Source organism: Artibeus jamaicensis, unplaced genomic scaffold (assembly GCF_021234435.1).
Source record: "Artibeus jamaicensis isolate MK-2021 breed Jamaican fruit bat unplaced genomic scaffold, CSHL_Jam_final scaffold_1019, whole genome shotgun sequence".
In the NCBI taxonomy this organism is placed as follows: Eukaryota; Metazoa; Chordata; class Mammalia; order Chiroptera; family Phyllostomidae; genus Artibeus; species Artibeus jamaicensis.
The window spans coordinates 31,243,840-31,260,638 of NW_026522025.1; the positions used below are offsets into that span (position 1 = coordinate 31,243,840).

Consider the following 16,799-nt stretch of genomic DNA (forward strand, 5'->3'; position numbering starts at 1 on the left):
GATGGCAAACTACAGTCAAATCTGAACCATCACCTATTTTTGTAAATAAAGTTTTATTGGAACAGAGCCATATTCATTCCCTTACATACTGTCTATGGCTGCTTTCACACTACAATAGCAGAGCTGAGTAGCTGTGATGAAGAACATACAGGCCACAATGCTTAACATATTAATTTTGTCACAGTTCACAGAAAGTTTGCCTACTTTTGACCTAGCATAACCACTTAAAAATAATAATGAGAAATATAGCTAAAAAGCCAATAGTTCAATTAAAACGAAGTTCTCAAAATTATTCAATGCCAAAAGAAGGCACTGAACAAAACATGACTACCATGACAAAGAAAAATCAACTACAAAATCATAGACCTAAATGCAACCACATCAATTGTTATATTAAATGGATATGGACCAAACACTAATTAAAAGGCAGAGATTATCAAAATGAATAAAACAGTAAGACCCAAATAAGACACTCACTTTAAATACCAAGGCACAGATGGGTTGAAAGGAACTGAATGGAAAAGATATGCTATGAAAACAGCAAGGTAAGAAGGCTGGAGAGACATATCAAACAGTAGATTTTAAGACAAATAGTATTACCAGGAATAAAAAGTTTTACCAGTGATATAGAAGAACATGATGTAATGATAAAAGAATCAGGTTATCAGGAAGACATAATTATAATATGAATGCTTTAAAAATAAAGTTTAAAATACATAAACAGGATTTGACAGAAATAGTGAGAAACAAAATCACAGCTGGAGATTTACCCCCTAATTTTATCAACTGAAAAATATGTAGATAAAAAAATGTACAAATTGTTACAGTTTGTACAAGACTTAGAAAACTAAAAACAGATACTCAAGTTTCATTATCACAGTGACACAATGCATCGTGGCCTTTGCTGGTGATTCTCCCTTTGAGATGTATGTGTGGAAACAGTTTTGTGTAGAGATAAATATGCTTTTGGTTATCTGCACCAGCAGAGTGCTCTATGTGTTAACAAATACCTAGCTTTAGAATTGTGACAATTTAGGGATACCTCTATTTTACAGATGAGGAAAATATGATCTAGAGAGCTAACTTATTTAACTGAGACTACTACATACAGCTATTGGGAACACACGCTGAAGAGCAAAGGTCAATCTGACCTCCAGTGTCTCTCTGTATTTCTCAGCACTATTTGTTGACAGTGCATAAATGACTAGAGACACTGCAATTACTGTGTGGAATCAAATAAATCTTCAGGACTACCCAGATATCTTGGATTGATTGATACTAGTTTCCTTAGCTCTCGAAAGTCTATTTCTGTTTAATCAAGAGGAATAAGACAAAGTAGATATAGAGCTAAGTATACCTCAAACTATTACAAACTCTGGTTTAATATCCAACCCATTTCATCCACTAAAGTAACTTTACTCTTCCAGTAGTCTATGACACTGCTTGCCATAAGCTATGGTTAAAAATAGCTCTAGTGAATTTTATATTTGATTGAGAAAATCAAGTATCAAAATTTACATTTACCTAGAAATATCTGATAAACTTGAATTTGACGTGTTTCAAGTTTGTCCACTCATTACAACATATTGGCTTTGTGTACAGTGTACAGAAAGTCAACACAAACACCATTCACATGAATATAAGAGGAACTCAGTGGTGAATACTAATATTCAAAGAATATTCTTTGGGATTACATCACTAGTAATACAGTGTCACAAAAGCTCTTTCCCTGGATGCAGTCGTTTTTCTGTTCGGTCTGCTATTACAGGTTTGACGGCTCCAAATAGAATGCTGTGATGAAAAACAACAGGCAGGGGGCAGCAGAGTTCAAAGAGGAACGAGTAAACGCAGTGACTTTAGTGACACTACGGTGGTTCACACAGTTTTCTCCTCCCCTTTTCTGACTCTTCAGGTGCAGGCTATTTAAATGATCTAATTCTAAAAATTTAATTATATAGACTTGTGTGTATTAAAAATAAAAACGTAATCATTAAAATCATGATTCCAAATGAAAGTAACCAAAATTACTATACATTTAAGCTTATGTGTTCAAAGTTACATATGTAATATCATATATTTGTGTCTGTGTACAGAGGTGTGTACTTTTCCATTTTTTAAAAAACAGTTTTGTCGCTCAGTTAATGATGGTGCTCACAGAACTCGCTGCCTCTCAGAGAGACACCTGTACACTAACTGAAGCAATGTTTGATGGCAGAAAGCATCCAGCGCCGTGGGAGACTGAGAACTCTCAGCGTGGCGCCCGGGACAGCGGATGCACACACCGCTCCTCACCACAAGGGCCTACACACCACTTGAGTTGAAATAAAACAAACTGGGCAAGAAGCTTCAGAGAAGTTCTTGTCGTATTGGCTTTATTAATATTCTATTATACTTATATCACATCATTTTATTTGAAATGGATTTTACATAAAAATAACCATAACTATGCTGAGGTAAAAGTAGCAGTTATCAACCACCTGTTTACAGGTAGGTATAACCAGGGCCCAGAATGAATAAGCAACTTGCTCAAATTAAAACACTGATCTAATGACTGAAGGAAGAAAAGAACTTGGGTTGTTAGTTTCACATACTAAATACTAAACAACAGTTGTATCAGAGAATATGGTAAACGAAATTTGTTCACAGCTCATTTTTAATCACTTACTGGTTTCCCTGGAACTCCTCTCTCTCCCGGGTTTCCAGTCTTACCCTGCACAGGGAAGAGAGTGCTTGGGTCAAGTGGCTTCCTCACAGAACATGAACCACACAGCCCCCCAAATGAAAGATTTTAAATGCATATCTTTGATGTGAAATGTTCTACTACTTACTATAAGACCATAAGGCCCTCGTTTTCCTTGATCTCCTTTTTCACCCTGGCAAAGGATCAGTACCAAGTGAGTTAATGAGTGTAAATTAGAGTTATACATGCTAGTATACAGGAACATCCAAAAAATTAAGACATCAAATATACAGTTCAACATTAATGAGAAAACATTTCTGTGTATGGTAAAATTTTTATATATGTTTTGTATTTACACTAAGAGAACATTTAGAAGCCAATTTTTATAAGGGAATGCATCAGATTTTAGACAGGTAGAATATATGGGCTCAAAATAACTGTATATGAAATGAGAAAATCAGAGATTACCTTAGCACCCTGTATACCTTGTTCCCCTGGGAGACCATCTGTTCCTCTTGGTCCCTAGACATAGAAAAAATGTCTTGTTGTTAATTAGAAATGTTCCCTTTTTACTGTTATGCACCCTTGCAAATGAAGACATTCTTCTTTTGTCGATGAACTCCTGCTTGTTTCTGTGCCATAACCATGGAAAAGAATACAGCTGGGTGCATGGATGACCCCATGTGCAGGAGAGAATCAAGCCAGTGTTTTCAAGATTTAATGCCAAATAGTAAATCAGGTGATCACAAAAATTAATGATTCAGTTAAGGTGGCTAAAATATAGGTTTATTATTTGAGTATTTTGTTCGCCTCATCATTTATTCAGCATTCAGGATTTATTCTAAAAATAACTCTAAACTAATTTAGAAGTGTCTGGTTTGTTTGTCCGAAAAGTCATCTTAGGTTTTATATCTTTGAAATAGCGCTCTTTCCACTTTATTAGAAGATGAGTGATGGTTGCATTGTGCCTGCTGTGCACGAGCTTGACAACAGTTGCTGGGAGATGCAAGGGCACAGAACAGGGGGAATGCTGCTGGGAATATTTGTGCAATTTTGAAACTTCCCAGCTAAGTTACTGTCAACATTCATTCAGTAATTAGTCATGAAGCAGCACTGGTTGCAAAAGTTATTCTCTCCCTGTCTAAATTATAACTGTCCTGGGAAGACCTTAAAGTCATTTTCAAGGGAATGAATTCCATTCTACAACTATTAACTGAATATCAACTGGGAAAAAGTTCTGCATTCGGTGTTATGGGGCTACACAATTTAAAGAAAGTTTCTCCATGTTGAAATGTAGAGAATAAGGTAAATTATATAAATGACTATAAGATAGGAAGAGATAGGCATTTTAAATGCAAAAAAAAAAGGATTCAAAGGAGGCAGAGAGCTTTCACACGCTTATAAGGGGGATGCAGGTATTTTAACAGCTGGAGACTGTGCTCTTGAAGAAGCTCTAGATGGAGACAGTATAAGGACAGGGTACAGAGGCAGGAAAAAAGATAACTAAGAATGAAACAAAGTAATTTGTTCAACTGAGCTATTGATTACATGGCTTTTTTTTTTTTAGTATTTCTATACTAAGAAATTGTGTAAAGACTGGGACTTAAAAGGTAAAGGACCAGAGTTTATATTTAAATCAATAGACAATGAGGAGGTAGTGCATATTTCTATACCAAACAGTGATACAGATGTACCAACACATCATGATGATTTGAAGGAGCCCCCTGGACTTCAGCACCTTCTCTCGTACTCCACCTGAGGTCAGCTTAGTTTAGCTTTATTTACAATAACTTAAAAGTTGCATCCTATAATAGGGCTCTCTTCCTGGGTGTTCTCAGGGTAACTGCATTTCTTCTCTGATCCTCCCGGGCACATCCATGAGACTGGAGAGGAGACACACTCTGGGAGGACCTACAGCTCCACTGGTCATACTAAGGGTACAGCCGAAGCTCTAGCCCTAAAATTTCTCAGTCTGTATTTAAGGTATGCTATGATCTGTCCCCCAACTTTTTCTGCCCTATTTTCTAATAAAACTGTAAAACTAAGTTACAGTATTACTGAGCAGGACTTTGAATGTCAAGTTGAAGAGTATGGGCTGAATGTAACAGGTAAGTGATTTTCAAAGTGTGTTATTCCTTCAACAACATTTACTGCGTGCCTACTATAAGCCAGGTACTGATTTAGGCCCAGAGCATATGGAAGGGAGAAGAGACAAATTCCTGAATCCACAAACAAATAAATACATAAAATTCAAGTATAAAATGACAGTAGGTGGTCAATTATAATGAAGAATAACAAAGAGGTTAAGGGGCTTGAGAGAGTGCAAGTGGACAGCCCTGTTAAGATTGGCCTGAGAAGTCTCTCTACGGGACACGAAGATAGAAACGCGAATGAGCTGAGACAGCAGGCTGTGCCAATAACTTCACGAAGATTATTCTGGCATAAGAAATAACAACTGCAAAGGTCCTGAGGTGGGAGAATGCTTGGAATGTTTGACAACGAAGTAGCCAATGGTGATTTAAAAAAAGGCAAATGAGACTAGACTTTTGGGTGTGGAACACACAATAGAGTAGACATACATATTATAAATTGTATGCACGAAATTTATATAATGTTATTAATCAAGGTTACCTTGATAAATTTAGTTAAAACAAATAATTGTTAAAAGATGATTCCAGAGTTTCCAGAGCAGAGATCACCCAGGAGCTTGCTCTCATAGTCACCATTTTAAAAATGCAGCAGCCTGTATTGATTCTCTTTCTCTGGCACCTTCCATGTCTATTTTTCTTCTCTGCCTTTTAAGAAAATACTTTGCAAAATCTTTTGGAATAATAACAGAATGTGGTTGAGAGAATATGAAAAAGAACGAATGGTTAACATTCTAAAATGCCACAGTAAACAAGTAAAATCTAGACTGAAAATGTGTCCACTGGTATAATTAGACATTTAACTCCTTTGTAACCTGAAATTTCTGTCTTTCTTGGATAGTTTGTTAGTAAGTAACTGGTAGAATAATGACAGCACTAATTTAAAGAAGAAAACTGGCAATGTAAATTTGTTGGGTATGAAAACGAGGGAGTGGGGAGAAGACAATGAGAGTGACTCTAGACAAACAGCCAGGCAGACGGGTCCAAGCCTCGTGTCAGAGTCAGGAGCCATTGTGTCTGGGGTTAAACGGTAGCAGTGTGTCCCTCCCCACAACACAGAGCTGTAAATTTAGGATTTTTAAAGAAAGATTGTTTTATCAAAGATGATAAGTAAGTCTCATTTCTCCGTGAGGTCAGCTTAAGTGGCTACCTAGCTACATATGTAGAAAAGGTTGCATCCGGATCAGGAAGAAAAGTCTCATAATTAACTGCCCATTTCTGCCTCCGCACCGAAATCCCCTACTGTCAGGATGGAATCAGGCCAACTGCTGCTTTTTAAGATGAAGAAACTGAAACCTGCAGATTTAAGTGAGTTGCCTGATTTACACGATGTTTAAATATCCAAGGCTTTTGAATAATTGTGCTTTATTAAGTTCATAATCATTTTCAAATGTTAAAAAGAAATAAAGGTTAATACTGTTAGCAGGTGAATTCAGGCTAAAACAGAGGGCCTAAAGGTTAGGAGAGGTTACAAAACGACTATTACACATTTACAAGTAAAGTGGTAATTGATATATTATAGTTGAAAGGAACTCCTTCCAAAATTAAGTAAATACATGTAGTAATGATAACCATTCAAAGTTTTACAACAAAAAATAGTTTTACTTTTGGAAATACTTTCACATTAGGAGACTTGGGGTGGTGAATACACAACACACTATTCAGATAATGTATTATAGAGTTGTATACCTGAAACCTATACAGTTTTATAACCAGGGTCACTCCAATGAATTCAATAAAAACATACTATTTAAAAATAAAGCAATAAACAAAAATACTTTATTTCCCAATCTAGACTACACAGGAAACAAAGAAATAGAAGTTTCTGCTCCTATATTGATGACAAAGATAAGTACAATTTAAAAAGAGTCTAAGTGCAGCAATTAGCTATTACATTAATTAAAGGTTATAAAGCCTAAAGTTGCTAGTTAAAAGGTTAAGTAAGGCTGGTAGAAGTCTAGGAAAGTTCGGTACTCTCTAGCTTTAGTCAAGGATCAATGAATTAAGTAAAAGCTAGCTTTATCAGAATGTTTCTTTTTATTTTCTTCAGTACCTTTAAGTTTCACTCTGATACTGGTTGTAGAAGTTATTCCTGGGTTAGTGTATATGCCTTCTTTGACTCCTGAGATAAAATAAGTTTTAGGACAAATTCAAAGAAAGTCATACAAATACTATAATAGGCACCTAATTGAATTTCAAGTTACTTTTCTAATACCCGTTTTAAAATATCTAATTATCTATAAAGTTCTTGGAGAATATATCCTGTATAAAAAATTCTAATCTCTTTATCAGCTTTTAGAAAAATAGAAATTGGCTTTAGTAGCTTTTAAAGGCTGCAATAAAGTCTGATAGCTCACCTACATAAACCTATACACACGCTTGGTACTTGAATTGTAGGCAATAATTTTAAAGAGTAGACAAAATTCCTGAATAATTAATATAATCCTAAATGCATTAATTGACAGGAAACAGAACCACTACTTCATATAAATGCTACAATTAAAATGAAAAACCTATAGTTAACATTAATATAAACTGTACACTAATCTACTTGGGAAGACTTTTCTGAGAACTCCAAATCCATCTCTATCATCCTTGTAATCGATTTTAATAAGCTGAAGCATCTATGAATAAAATAAACAGCATTTATTGATAGAACAAATGTCTAAGATTTAGTATATTTATATGTTTTTTTAAGCATATCTGTCTTTGCTTGACCCTTCTATCAATTTTAAAGTACTCAGATGCCTATCTAATTCTGCCTAGCAGCCTTTTCTGGCTCTAGACTAAATAACTGAAACATAATGTTCTCTTAAACAAAAACTAACACAATCTTTCATCTTGTAGAAAAAATCTTCTGATTCTATTCTTGTGATAGATGTTTAGAATGAAGAAACCATGAAAGACACTCTTCTCTATCACTTGGAATGCTTCTGCTATTACCAGCATTGAATCTAAATGCAAATCCTGACAGCTGCTTTTCCAATATGATATGCATTTCCCTGAAAAAGCAATGGTTCAGAATTTTTATAGTTCTATCCATGCTATATTTTGCCTAGAAAATCTTAAAATATTACATATTGCTAATATAGTTATTTCAATCTTTTATCCCTACTTCTTTTTAAAAATATTTTTCTAAAGATTTTATTTATTTACTTGTATAGAGAGGGGAAGGGAGGGAGAAAGAGAGGGAGAAAAACATCAATGCATGGTTGCCTCTCATGGGCCCCCTATTGGGGACCTGGCCTGCAACCCAGGCATGTGCCCTGACTGGGAATCGAACCAGAGACTCTTTGGTTAGCAGGCTGGCACTCAATCCACTGAATCATACCACCAGGGCCCCACTTAGTTCTTAAGTAGCATAATCAGAATACAAATCACTCAGTTATATGCCTGTCCTCTAGAGAAAGAGTACAAGATTTGAAGTTGTCTCAGGGTCAACATGGGAAGGAAAGGTGACAAGGTTCACTTTGCTCTGAGTGTTCTCTCTCTTGTCAGGCAGCTGGACAGAGAAGTGTGTATTGGAGAGACACCAGGGGATAACTTATTTAGCCTCAAGGGACAGCCGCTCAGGTTGTGCTTATTCCTGGTGACCCAGAAGGCTAAGCCACTGCCTTTCTGGTACTGCAATAGAGAATCTGCTATCCTGTGTTTTCTGTATGAGGGCCATGACTATGCATACTTTGTTAATAAGTTTTGAAATATTAAATTACTTTATTTCACTTATATAACTATTCCTCAGCTAAATTTCACAGGGGGAGGCAAAGCTTAGAGTACTAGGATGAATGAAAATACTTTAAATTTATGCCAACCTTCCCATCTAAGAATCTCAAACTATAAGGATAAGATTTTTAGCCAATCTTATATATATATATATCTTTTACAGCTATATGAGGCATGATTAGATAACTTTCATAAAATGGATTAGAAAAAATTTTATTACATTAAGTTATTTAAGATGTTTCCTGAGATGGCAGACATTATTGCTTGCCTAAGATTTCCTTAGCCTCTAGAAAAGTGCCAATATTGCATAACACTTCAAAAGCCACTAGAATGTAAGTTAGTATGTGATCTAGTTTTAAGGGATAGTTAACCTCGAATCTTCCATGGTACTAGAAGATGGTGTAACAAAGTGTAGGAAATCAATAAAAGTTAGAATCATATGGATGGGCAGGAAGACCCCCTGAGAAGTAGTCCTACCATTCCTGATGTTCACATGACTCTTCCCTAACTAACAGTATATATCACAGGCAGAACAGTAAGGTTGACAAAACACCAGTTCCATAGTGAAAGTTCTCAGTGTGGTCTCAGTGTAAACAGGCCTCCAGTGTACTGGGACACAACCATGGGCCTCCAGGGCACTACAGATGTGCTGGAAATAATGATCCCTCCCCTTTTGGGATGTCGGGGAAGGGCTGGGGCTCAGGAGCTCCCAGTAAGGAACCTTTTCATTTATCTCAGTGGGCTGAACATATTTCTCATTTTTCCTGAGTGAAAAACATTGGGAAGAATCAATTTAGGTGCCGAGATCATACCTATGGTGGAAAAGGACTGATGGGAAAGAGAATAGAAGCAGGAAGACGCCAGGCAGCAACTAGAATGGAAGTTCCTAACACTACATTCTTCCTCCCAGGGTTCACTGACAGCCTAAAATAATTTCCTGTAAAGAAATCATTTTTGTTATAAACAAAACCCAAAGTCTCTTTGTTTTAAAAGCACTGGCTGAACTTTAAATAACTGTGAGAAGCTATTTGGGGAAAGAATCAGGAAAATGTATTTGAAGGATGAGGGGAAGACAGATCCTGGAGGAGGTGAGAGTTGAGGACAATGTGGCACATCAGGAAATGGTAATAATCTACCCAGAGGACTGGCAGAGGTCAGAAAGTCACAGTGCACAGGGACGGCCCATGTGACTCACGAGAAGGCACAAGTGGTTCAGGCGCTGATCTTGCTTGGGTGCATGGCTTCTGACTGGATGCTCAGTAAGATCTCTATTAACAAGAAGCACGAGCACTACCTCTTTTTTCCACGTGTCACAAAACTGGTTGAACTCTCCCACTGTGACTAATACAAAGTTGAATAAACACATTTGACCTGACCAAGTACTGCATGCTGGCAGGACACAGACCACTAAGTGACAGTTTAAGTACAGATCATCTATCGTTATTTTTTATTTTACTGTTTTAAATCTCATCTGGGCTAAAACAGATGTGGCCATCACAATTATTTATAGACTGTAACTCTATCACCCAGGATGGAAAAACATTTTTTAGAAAAGAAATAATATGACAAATGTGCTCTCAGTCTTCAATCTTCACCTAAAACACAGAACATGAAATTACAGCCATTATTTCAAACTGAACACTTGTAACACTTTTCTCCCATTTGCCAACCGGAAGACAGCAATTTTTGTTTTGCTTTTAACTTTTGTCAGATGGAGGCCATGTTCTTAAAATTTAAAAGTATTTCCTTCACTAGCTATAAAAGTCAAGCTAAAGCCAAGGGAGAAAAGAGAATTCTTAAAGCCCCACATATTCAAATCAATGAAGGAACAAATACTCCTTAGTATTCCACATAGTGTTGAACAGGCACCGGCTTCAGCGTCAGGCACATTAAGGTCTGCACTCTAGTTGTGCCATTTCTGTGTGTCTGTGCACTAAAGCTCTCTGGGTCCCATTCTCCTCACCTGGAATACAATACCTGGGATACTGCCTCCCCTTGTTAGGGTGGCTTTGAGAATTAAGTAAGATGATATATGTAAAAGTGTCAGTTACATGACAGGCATGCAACAAATTGTGATTATTATTTCTTTAAAGAAAAAAGATTTTTCATTTAATTCTGTATGCATAATTATTAGCTAGGGGTGATTATGTCACTCTGATTTACCATTAAAAACTCTTCCAAGAGTTTTTACTTCCCACTGCTCTGATTTTGTTGTGGTGTTACTATTCCTTGCTATGTGAGCCTCTTGTGAGTCTAAAAATAATGTATTTAAACGTCTTCACACTTACAGTTCCCTCAAACAATGAAACTGGAAGTTGGGAGTAAAAAAGAAGAATCCTATATGAATTAGTGAAACTTGTCACAAATAGAACAGAAATATATGGTTTTATAAATACAAATGATCATGAGGCAATAAATGTAAGTAGTTCATCTAATATAATGAAAACAAGGGGAAAATCCAACAATATCTGAGCACAGCCTAGATATATGAAGTTATTTTGCTGAACAAATCACTATGAAGTCCCTCTTTGAGGTTAAGGTACTTTCTCCATCAGGTAACTCACTCTTTGGCCTTTTGGACCTTGACTCCCAGGTGGTCCTCTTGCCCCCACGTGACCCTACATGTTGAAAATTTAAAAATCAGTTACAGAATTCACAGGCATATTATCAGAATAATAGTTATTACATTTCTTATGACATGTAATTCTCCTGGAGAACTCTCAAAATAAAATTGATTAGTCTTCTTAAAATATGCTGTAATTATTTAAAAATTACCATATTTACCTCCCCTAATATTATGCTTTTGATGTTTCCTACTATTTGGAGAAGTTTCATTTCTAGGCATTTGTACCTTGAACAAGGAAAGGGAAGCTTTTCATATGCACTACGAAGTAGTTTTCTGGAGGGACATTTGTGGAGCAGTAGTAGGGGAGACAGCAGTTTAGCAGTCCTGACTGGTCTAACTCCCCTGGTTTGCTGAAGAAGCAATGGCTGTCATTATGAGTTCTCATCCCCATTATTCTAGACATTTATGATAATCTCATAACATATAAATATATTTTTTCTGTTATTATGAAAAAAGCCATAAAATGTTTCAAGTTAATATGCCACAAAGAGAGCCTGCAATAAAAATTAAGTTACTATTAAATCAATTACAATGAATTATTTTTATGCCTTATAGCAGGGGTGTCAAACTCATTTTCACCAGGGGCCACATAGCTTCATGGTTGCCTTCAAAGGGCTGAAATAATTTTAGGACTGTATAAATGTACTACTCCTTAACTGTTAAAGAGTTGAAATTACATCCGGCCCTTTGAAGGCAACTACGAGGCTGATGTGGCTCCCGGTGAAAATCAATTTGACACCCCTGCTTTATAGTCTTCAATAAAGACTTAACTTGAGCCCTGGCTGGTGTGGCTCAGTGGATTGAGTGGTGGCCTTCAAACCAAAAGGTCACCAGTTCAATTCCCAGTCAGGGAACATGCCTGGGTTGCAGGCCAGGCCAGGTCTCCAGTAGGGGGCGCACAAGAGGCAACTACACATTGGTGTTTCTCCTCTTTCTCCCTCCCTTGCCTTCTCTCTAAAAATAAATAAAATATTAAGAAAATAGTGCTTAAAAAAGAGAATTAGAAAACAAAATTTATCTATATAACATTAGGTGGGTAAAAACAGTGAACTTTGACAGATCTCAAATTTATGTATTATCTTATGTGAAGAAAAAGACTGACAACTGATACCCTAAATCATTTTCCCTATTTTTAGAAGTGAATATGTCATTCACTATACTACAACATCCTGCTTATATTAAAAACACAAGCTTTACAAAACAGCATAAACTATTTCTGGTAAGAATAGTTTTGTTTGGGGGATTATAAAGGCTGACCTTTTTCCTATTTAAGTTCACAATCACTATTAAATGTTGATAAGCAAACTTTATCCCTTAAGAGACAAGATTTCATCTTCTATTTCAAACAAAAATAGAGTTTTTCAAAACACTCTATTTTTTAGTATTTTGAAAAACTCTATTTTTGTTTAATAAATATATATTCTCTGTGAATTGTGTTTGGCTAGAAATATTTGCAAATTCCTAAAAAATATGTTGGGACTTACATTTGTGATTTGTATACTCAGTTGATCTCACTTCTAACCCTGATTACTACCTTGTTTTATTATATGTGGTTATTCGAAAGAAAGTTTAAGTGTTTTTTTCTTTTTTTAGTATTAGGCAGCAGAACTGAGACTGGTTGTATTGTTCCAAGTGAACAGTAAATAATGTAACAAGTAGAGGTGAGGAAGTTTAAGATACCTCGACATATTCTAGAGTGTTTTGCATTGATTGGGGAGAAAAGCAGCAGTCAGTTTACACATTATTTATTCTGCATAAAAACAAAAAAATATATAGCATAACTGAAACGATAGGTTTAGATTTAAACAGACATCATGGAAAGGGATATAAAGTCTCTGTACTTACAGGTAAGCCCAGGGGACCTATGGGTCCTGGAACCCCAGGAGGACCTGGATAGCCCTATAATTTGAATAAAAATATAAAAGATATAAGCTGCCCATTATAACTCATTTATTTTCATTAAAGAAAAACTAGTAAATTATAAATAGTAATAAAAAGTGATGGTTTGATACAATTTTTCTCTCTTATCTAGGATGTAAGAGGCCATAGGAAATGTTCCATAGACAGACAATAGAAGTAAAAAAATAATAACAACACAAAAGCTGTGTATCCTGTTATTAGAAACTCTTCGCCTACAAAAGAAATTGATTAGGCAGAATCACACATAATACCCTATTGAGAAGAGAAGAGTAATTTATCTTCTGAAGTCTGTTATACAGTTTATGAGATCATATCATTTTCCGGGGCCAAGGAATTCCACAATTAATTAATGTGAATGTGTACAAACATTCTAGCTGTCCAAATTTTAGAAGAACCACACCCTCTATAGTATTAATGTGGATTCAGGGGATGTCTTAGGAAGTAATAGTTTCTAAAGTTGATTAGTCTATGGGCATTTAAATTTCCTAGCTGAAACAACTGCCGATACCTAAACAAACAAACAAACAAAAAATTAAAAACAAAACAAAAAAACACAAGCGCATACTGCTTTTCTGATAGTATAGAAGTCAAAATCAAAGAATAACTTAGGAAAAACAAATTTGTAGGCAGTGTTGTGTGCCACCTATCCATCACAATGTATTTTCTGAAAGCAAGGATTCTTTTATTGATAATACTCCTTTGTGCTAGTTCCTGTCACATTTAGAAACATCTGACCAGGGCATCTGATTTGCAAGCTTTTTAGTGCCATGGAGCCTTTTGGAAGGCAAACCATTTAAAGGAGAAGAAAATTCTAATGGTAATTTACCATAAAATAGCATTTTTTGGTTAAATTTCATTCAAGACAATTTCACCTCTGGAATGTCTCAAGTTTGCAATATTCTTTGGAAATGTATCTTTCAAATCACTGAACTCTTACCATAGCACCCTTTTCTCCCTGGGGACCTACTGGGCCTGGACTTCCACGCTCTCCCTTTTAAAACAAAGAAAGAAGAAAAACATTAAGGAAGGTTAATTAGTCATAATTGAAATAAGCTTAGACAGAAAAACTGTACATCAGAGTCATAACTTACATGTACTTGTTATTCTAATTCATAATTTTTTATCATTTTATTTTATTTTGAGCCATGAAACATTATATTTTTTAAATTTAAAATTTTGCATTTTTACCCTAAAGTCGTTAGATTTTAATATAACAAAAATCTCCTTAAAATATTTTTCAAGGGATAAAATACCAAACGTCTTATTAAAATTAAGAAAATATAACTAGGATTTAAAATTGAGTATGCATCACATGTTAAAGTTTTGTAAGTAGAAATGCTCACAATTTTGCCACATATAAAATATAAGAATAGTAAAAGTATCAAAGCATGCTATGAAAACTAACTAAAATATAACTACTCAAACATTTTATTCACAGAAATAATTTTGGATGATCATGATAATCAAAAATATCCCTAGCAGACTAAAAGGACTAAAATGATTGACGTTAAAAATTTTTGGATTGTCAAAATGTTAGTGCAGATTTGACCTAATACAGAAGTAACTAAATCAGAGTGAAAAATCATAAAACTATCTAAATTGTATGAACTGAGCTCATCTTATATTTGTCATATTATTAATTTAAAAATCAGTAAGTTTATAGTAAGCACTTTTATTTATTTTTAAAAGATTTTATTTATGTTTAGAGAGAAGGGAATGGAGGGAGAGGGGGAGAGAGAAACATCGATGTGCAAGGCAAACATCAATTAGTTGCCTCTCACAAATGCCCCAACCAGTGACTGAACCTGCAACCCAGGCATGTGCCCTTGTTTGGGAATCGAACTGGCAATCTTTTGCTTTGTGGGATGACATCCAGCCAACTGAGTCATACCAGTCAGGGCTTATTAAGCACTTTTAATGCACTAAGTGAGAGGAGAGATAAAACAGAGAATTGACTTAAAGTCTACCCTCAAGTAATTGGAGGCATGACATTAACAAAGGTACATCAACAACACAATTAAAATTTAAGTCGTGTGGTACTTATTCTAAATTTGGGAAGGGAAAAATCAAGAAGGATCAGGGAAATCTGGGAAGACTTTATGGAAGAGGTCGGATTTATTTGAGTCCTACAGTTAGGCTTTAAAGAAATAGGGGGGAGAGGATTCTCTAACCTAAGAAAACAGTAAGAACAGAAATAGAAACAAGTATATAATAAGTGAGATGAAGGGGAGAGAAATGTTTATATTGGAGAATATTAGAAAATTTGTTGACTAAACTGATCAGACTGAAATTATATAGTATTTTGACAGACAAGTAGAGAAGTTCCTAGGGTCAACCAACAGGGGGCCAGTGAAGGTTTTTCAAAATGTTTCATCACAACCCATCAACCTGAGTCTTCTGCTTACAGTATGAAGAATGTAGAGGATATAACAGGAAAGTGCAGAGCAAATATGATAGAGAGTACCTTTAAGATAAATTGATAAGAGTATGCCTGAGGGTGTGGCTTTGGACTATTAGAAAGGATGAATCGCCAAGAAAAATCTCTGAGACTTACTGAAAGATTAGGCATAGAGGAAGTGGGAAAAGAGAAACTCAAGATTGGTTCACTCTATTCCGGAAGACTGGAGGAATAAAGGTGGGTAGAAGACACACTAATTGAAATAAAATAATTGGGAAGAAACCAGTTTAAGTGTGGGAAATGATTAATATTACATATGTTGAGCTTGACTTAAAAATTTCAGATGAAAATAGCTAGAATATCATCTAATTTACTTCCAATCCTGGTTCTACTTAATTATTCACAAGAGTAGTCTTGTATAGTAATTGTACTAGACAATCATACCTACAATTTATATTCAGCAAGTCAGGTTTCAGTCAAAGATCCAGTAGTTTATTACCTACTAGTTAATTATAATAATCCTTTAAAAATAGCCCTTGTTGATTTCAAGGAAAAAAATTACTCTTATTTTTTTTAATTCTCCTAAAATTTGAAACTCAATATGTAAAAGCCACTCCTGAAGTAATGAGTTCTAAGTAATCGGTAAGTGGATGACAATTTCCATCACCATAGCCAGAAACGTCCATAAATAACGGCATAATAGCTTATGAATGGAGATAAGATCGTGACTGGGACTTCGACCTGGCAGTGATATCTTATTTTCTGTTTCAAAATTGCTCCCATTAGGGGGCTTGCTCTCATAAAGTAGATTTAAATATTTTCTAGTCATAAACCTAGACCATCAATCTCAACTCTTCTCTTCAGCCACATCATTACAACCCAAATGTACTCTGTGCTTTAAAAATTATAAGTATATATGCTATTAGCTATATTTCAATATATTTATGAGATTCAGTATAGGTTTGAAATGAGTTTGAAATTATGGGTGATTTCTAATTAACATAAAATATCATATAAATACCTGTTCTTGAGTATAGCTTAAAAATCTACTACTTAACAGAATAATGAAAGAAATTACCTTTTCACCAATGCCTCCAACCATCCCAACTTCTCCAGGTAAACCAACAGGTCCCTTTTAGGAAAAACATATAACAGAAAATATATACATGTTACATTGCTAGCACAACATCCTGGTTTTAAATCATCTGTAATCATTATATTTCATTCTAACATTCTAAATTTTATCTTTGAAATCCCTTTAGTTTAGGTCCAGCCTATGACTTCACATCAGAATTGATTATTCAG

The 16,799-nt window shown here is 35.2% G+C and overlaps 1 protein-coding gene across 1 annotated transcript in view; it reads right to left on the reverse strand.

Annotated features, from left to right (window-relative positions):
• Positions 1-16,799, reverse strand: part of COL24A1 (collagen type XXIV alpha 1 chain) — a 346,701-nt gene that overhangs the window by 125,732 nt on the left and 204,170 nt on the right. The window contains exons 25-31 of the mRNA XM_053655519.1: positions 16,573-16,626; positions 14,034-14,087; positions 13,022-13,075; positions 11,115-11,168; positions 3,149-3,202; positions 2,829-2,873; positions 2,666-2,710 (exon numbers count right to left, since the gene is read on the reverse strand). Coding sequence (XP_053511494.1) covers positions 2,666-2,710; positions 2,829-2,873; positions 3,149-3,202; positions 11,115-11,168; positions 13,022-13,075; positions 14,034-14,087; positions 16,573-16,626 — 360 coding nt within the window. The remainder of the gene's footprint in view (positions 1-2,665; positions 2,711-2,828; positions 2,874-3,148; positions 3,203-11,114; positions 11,169-13,021; positions 13,076-14,033; positions 14,088-16,572; positions 16,627-16,799) is intronic.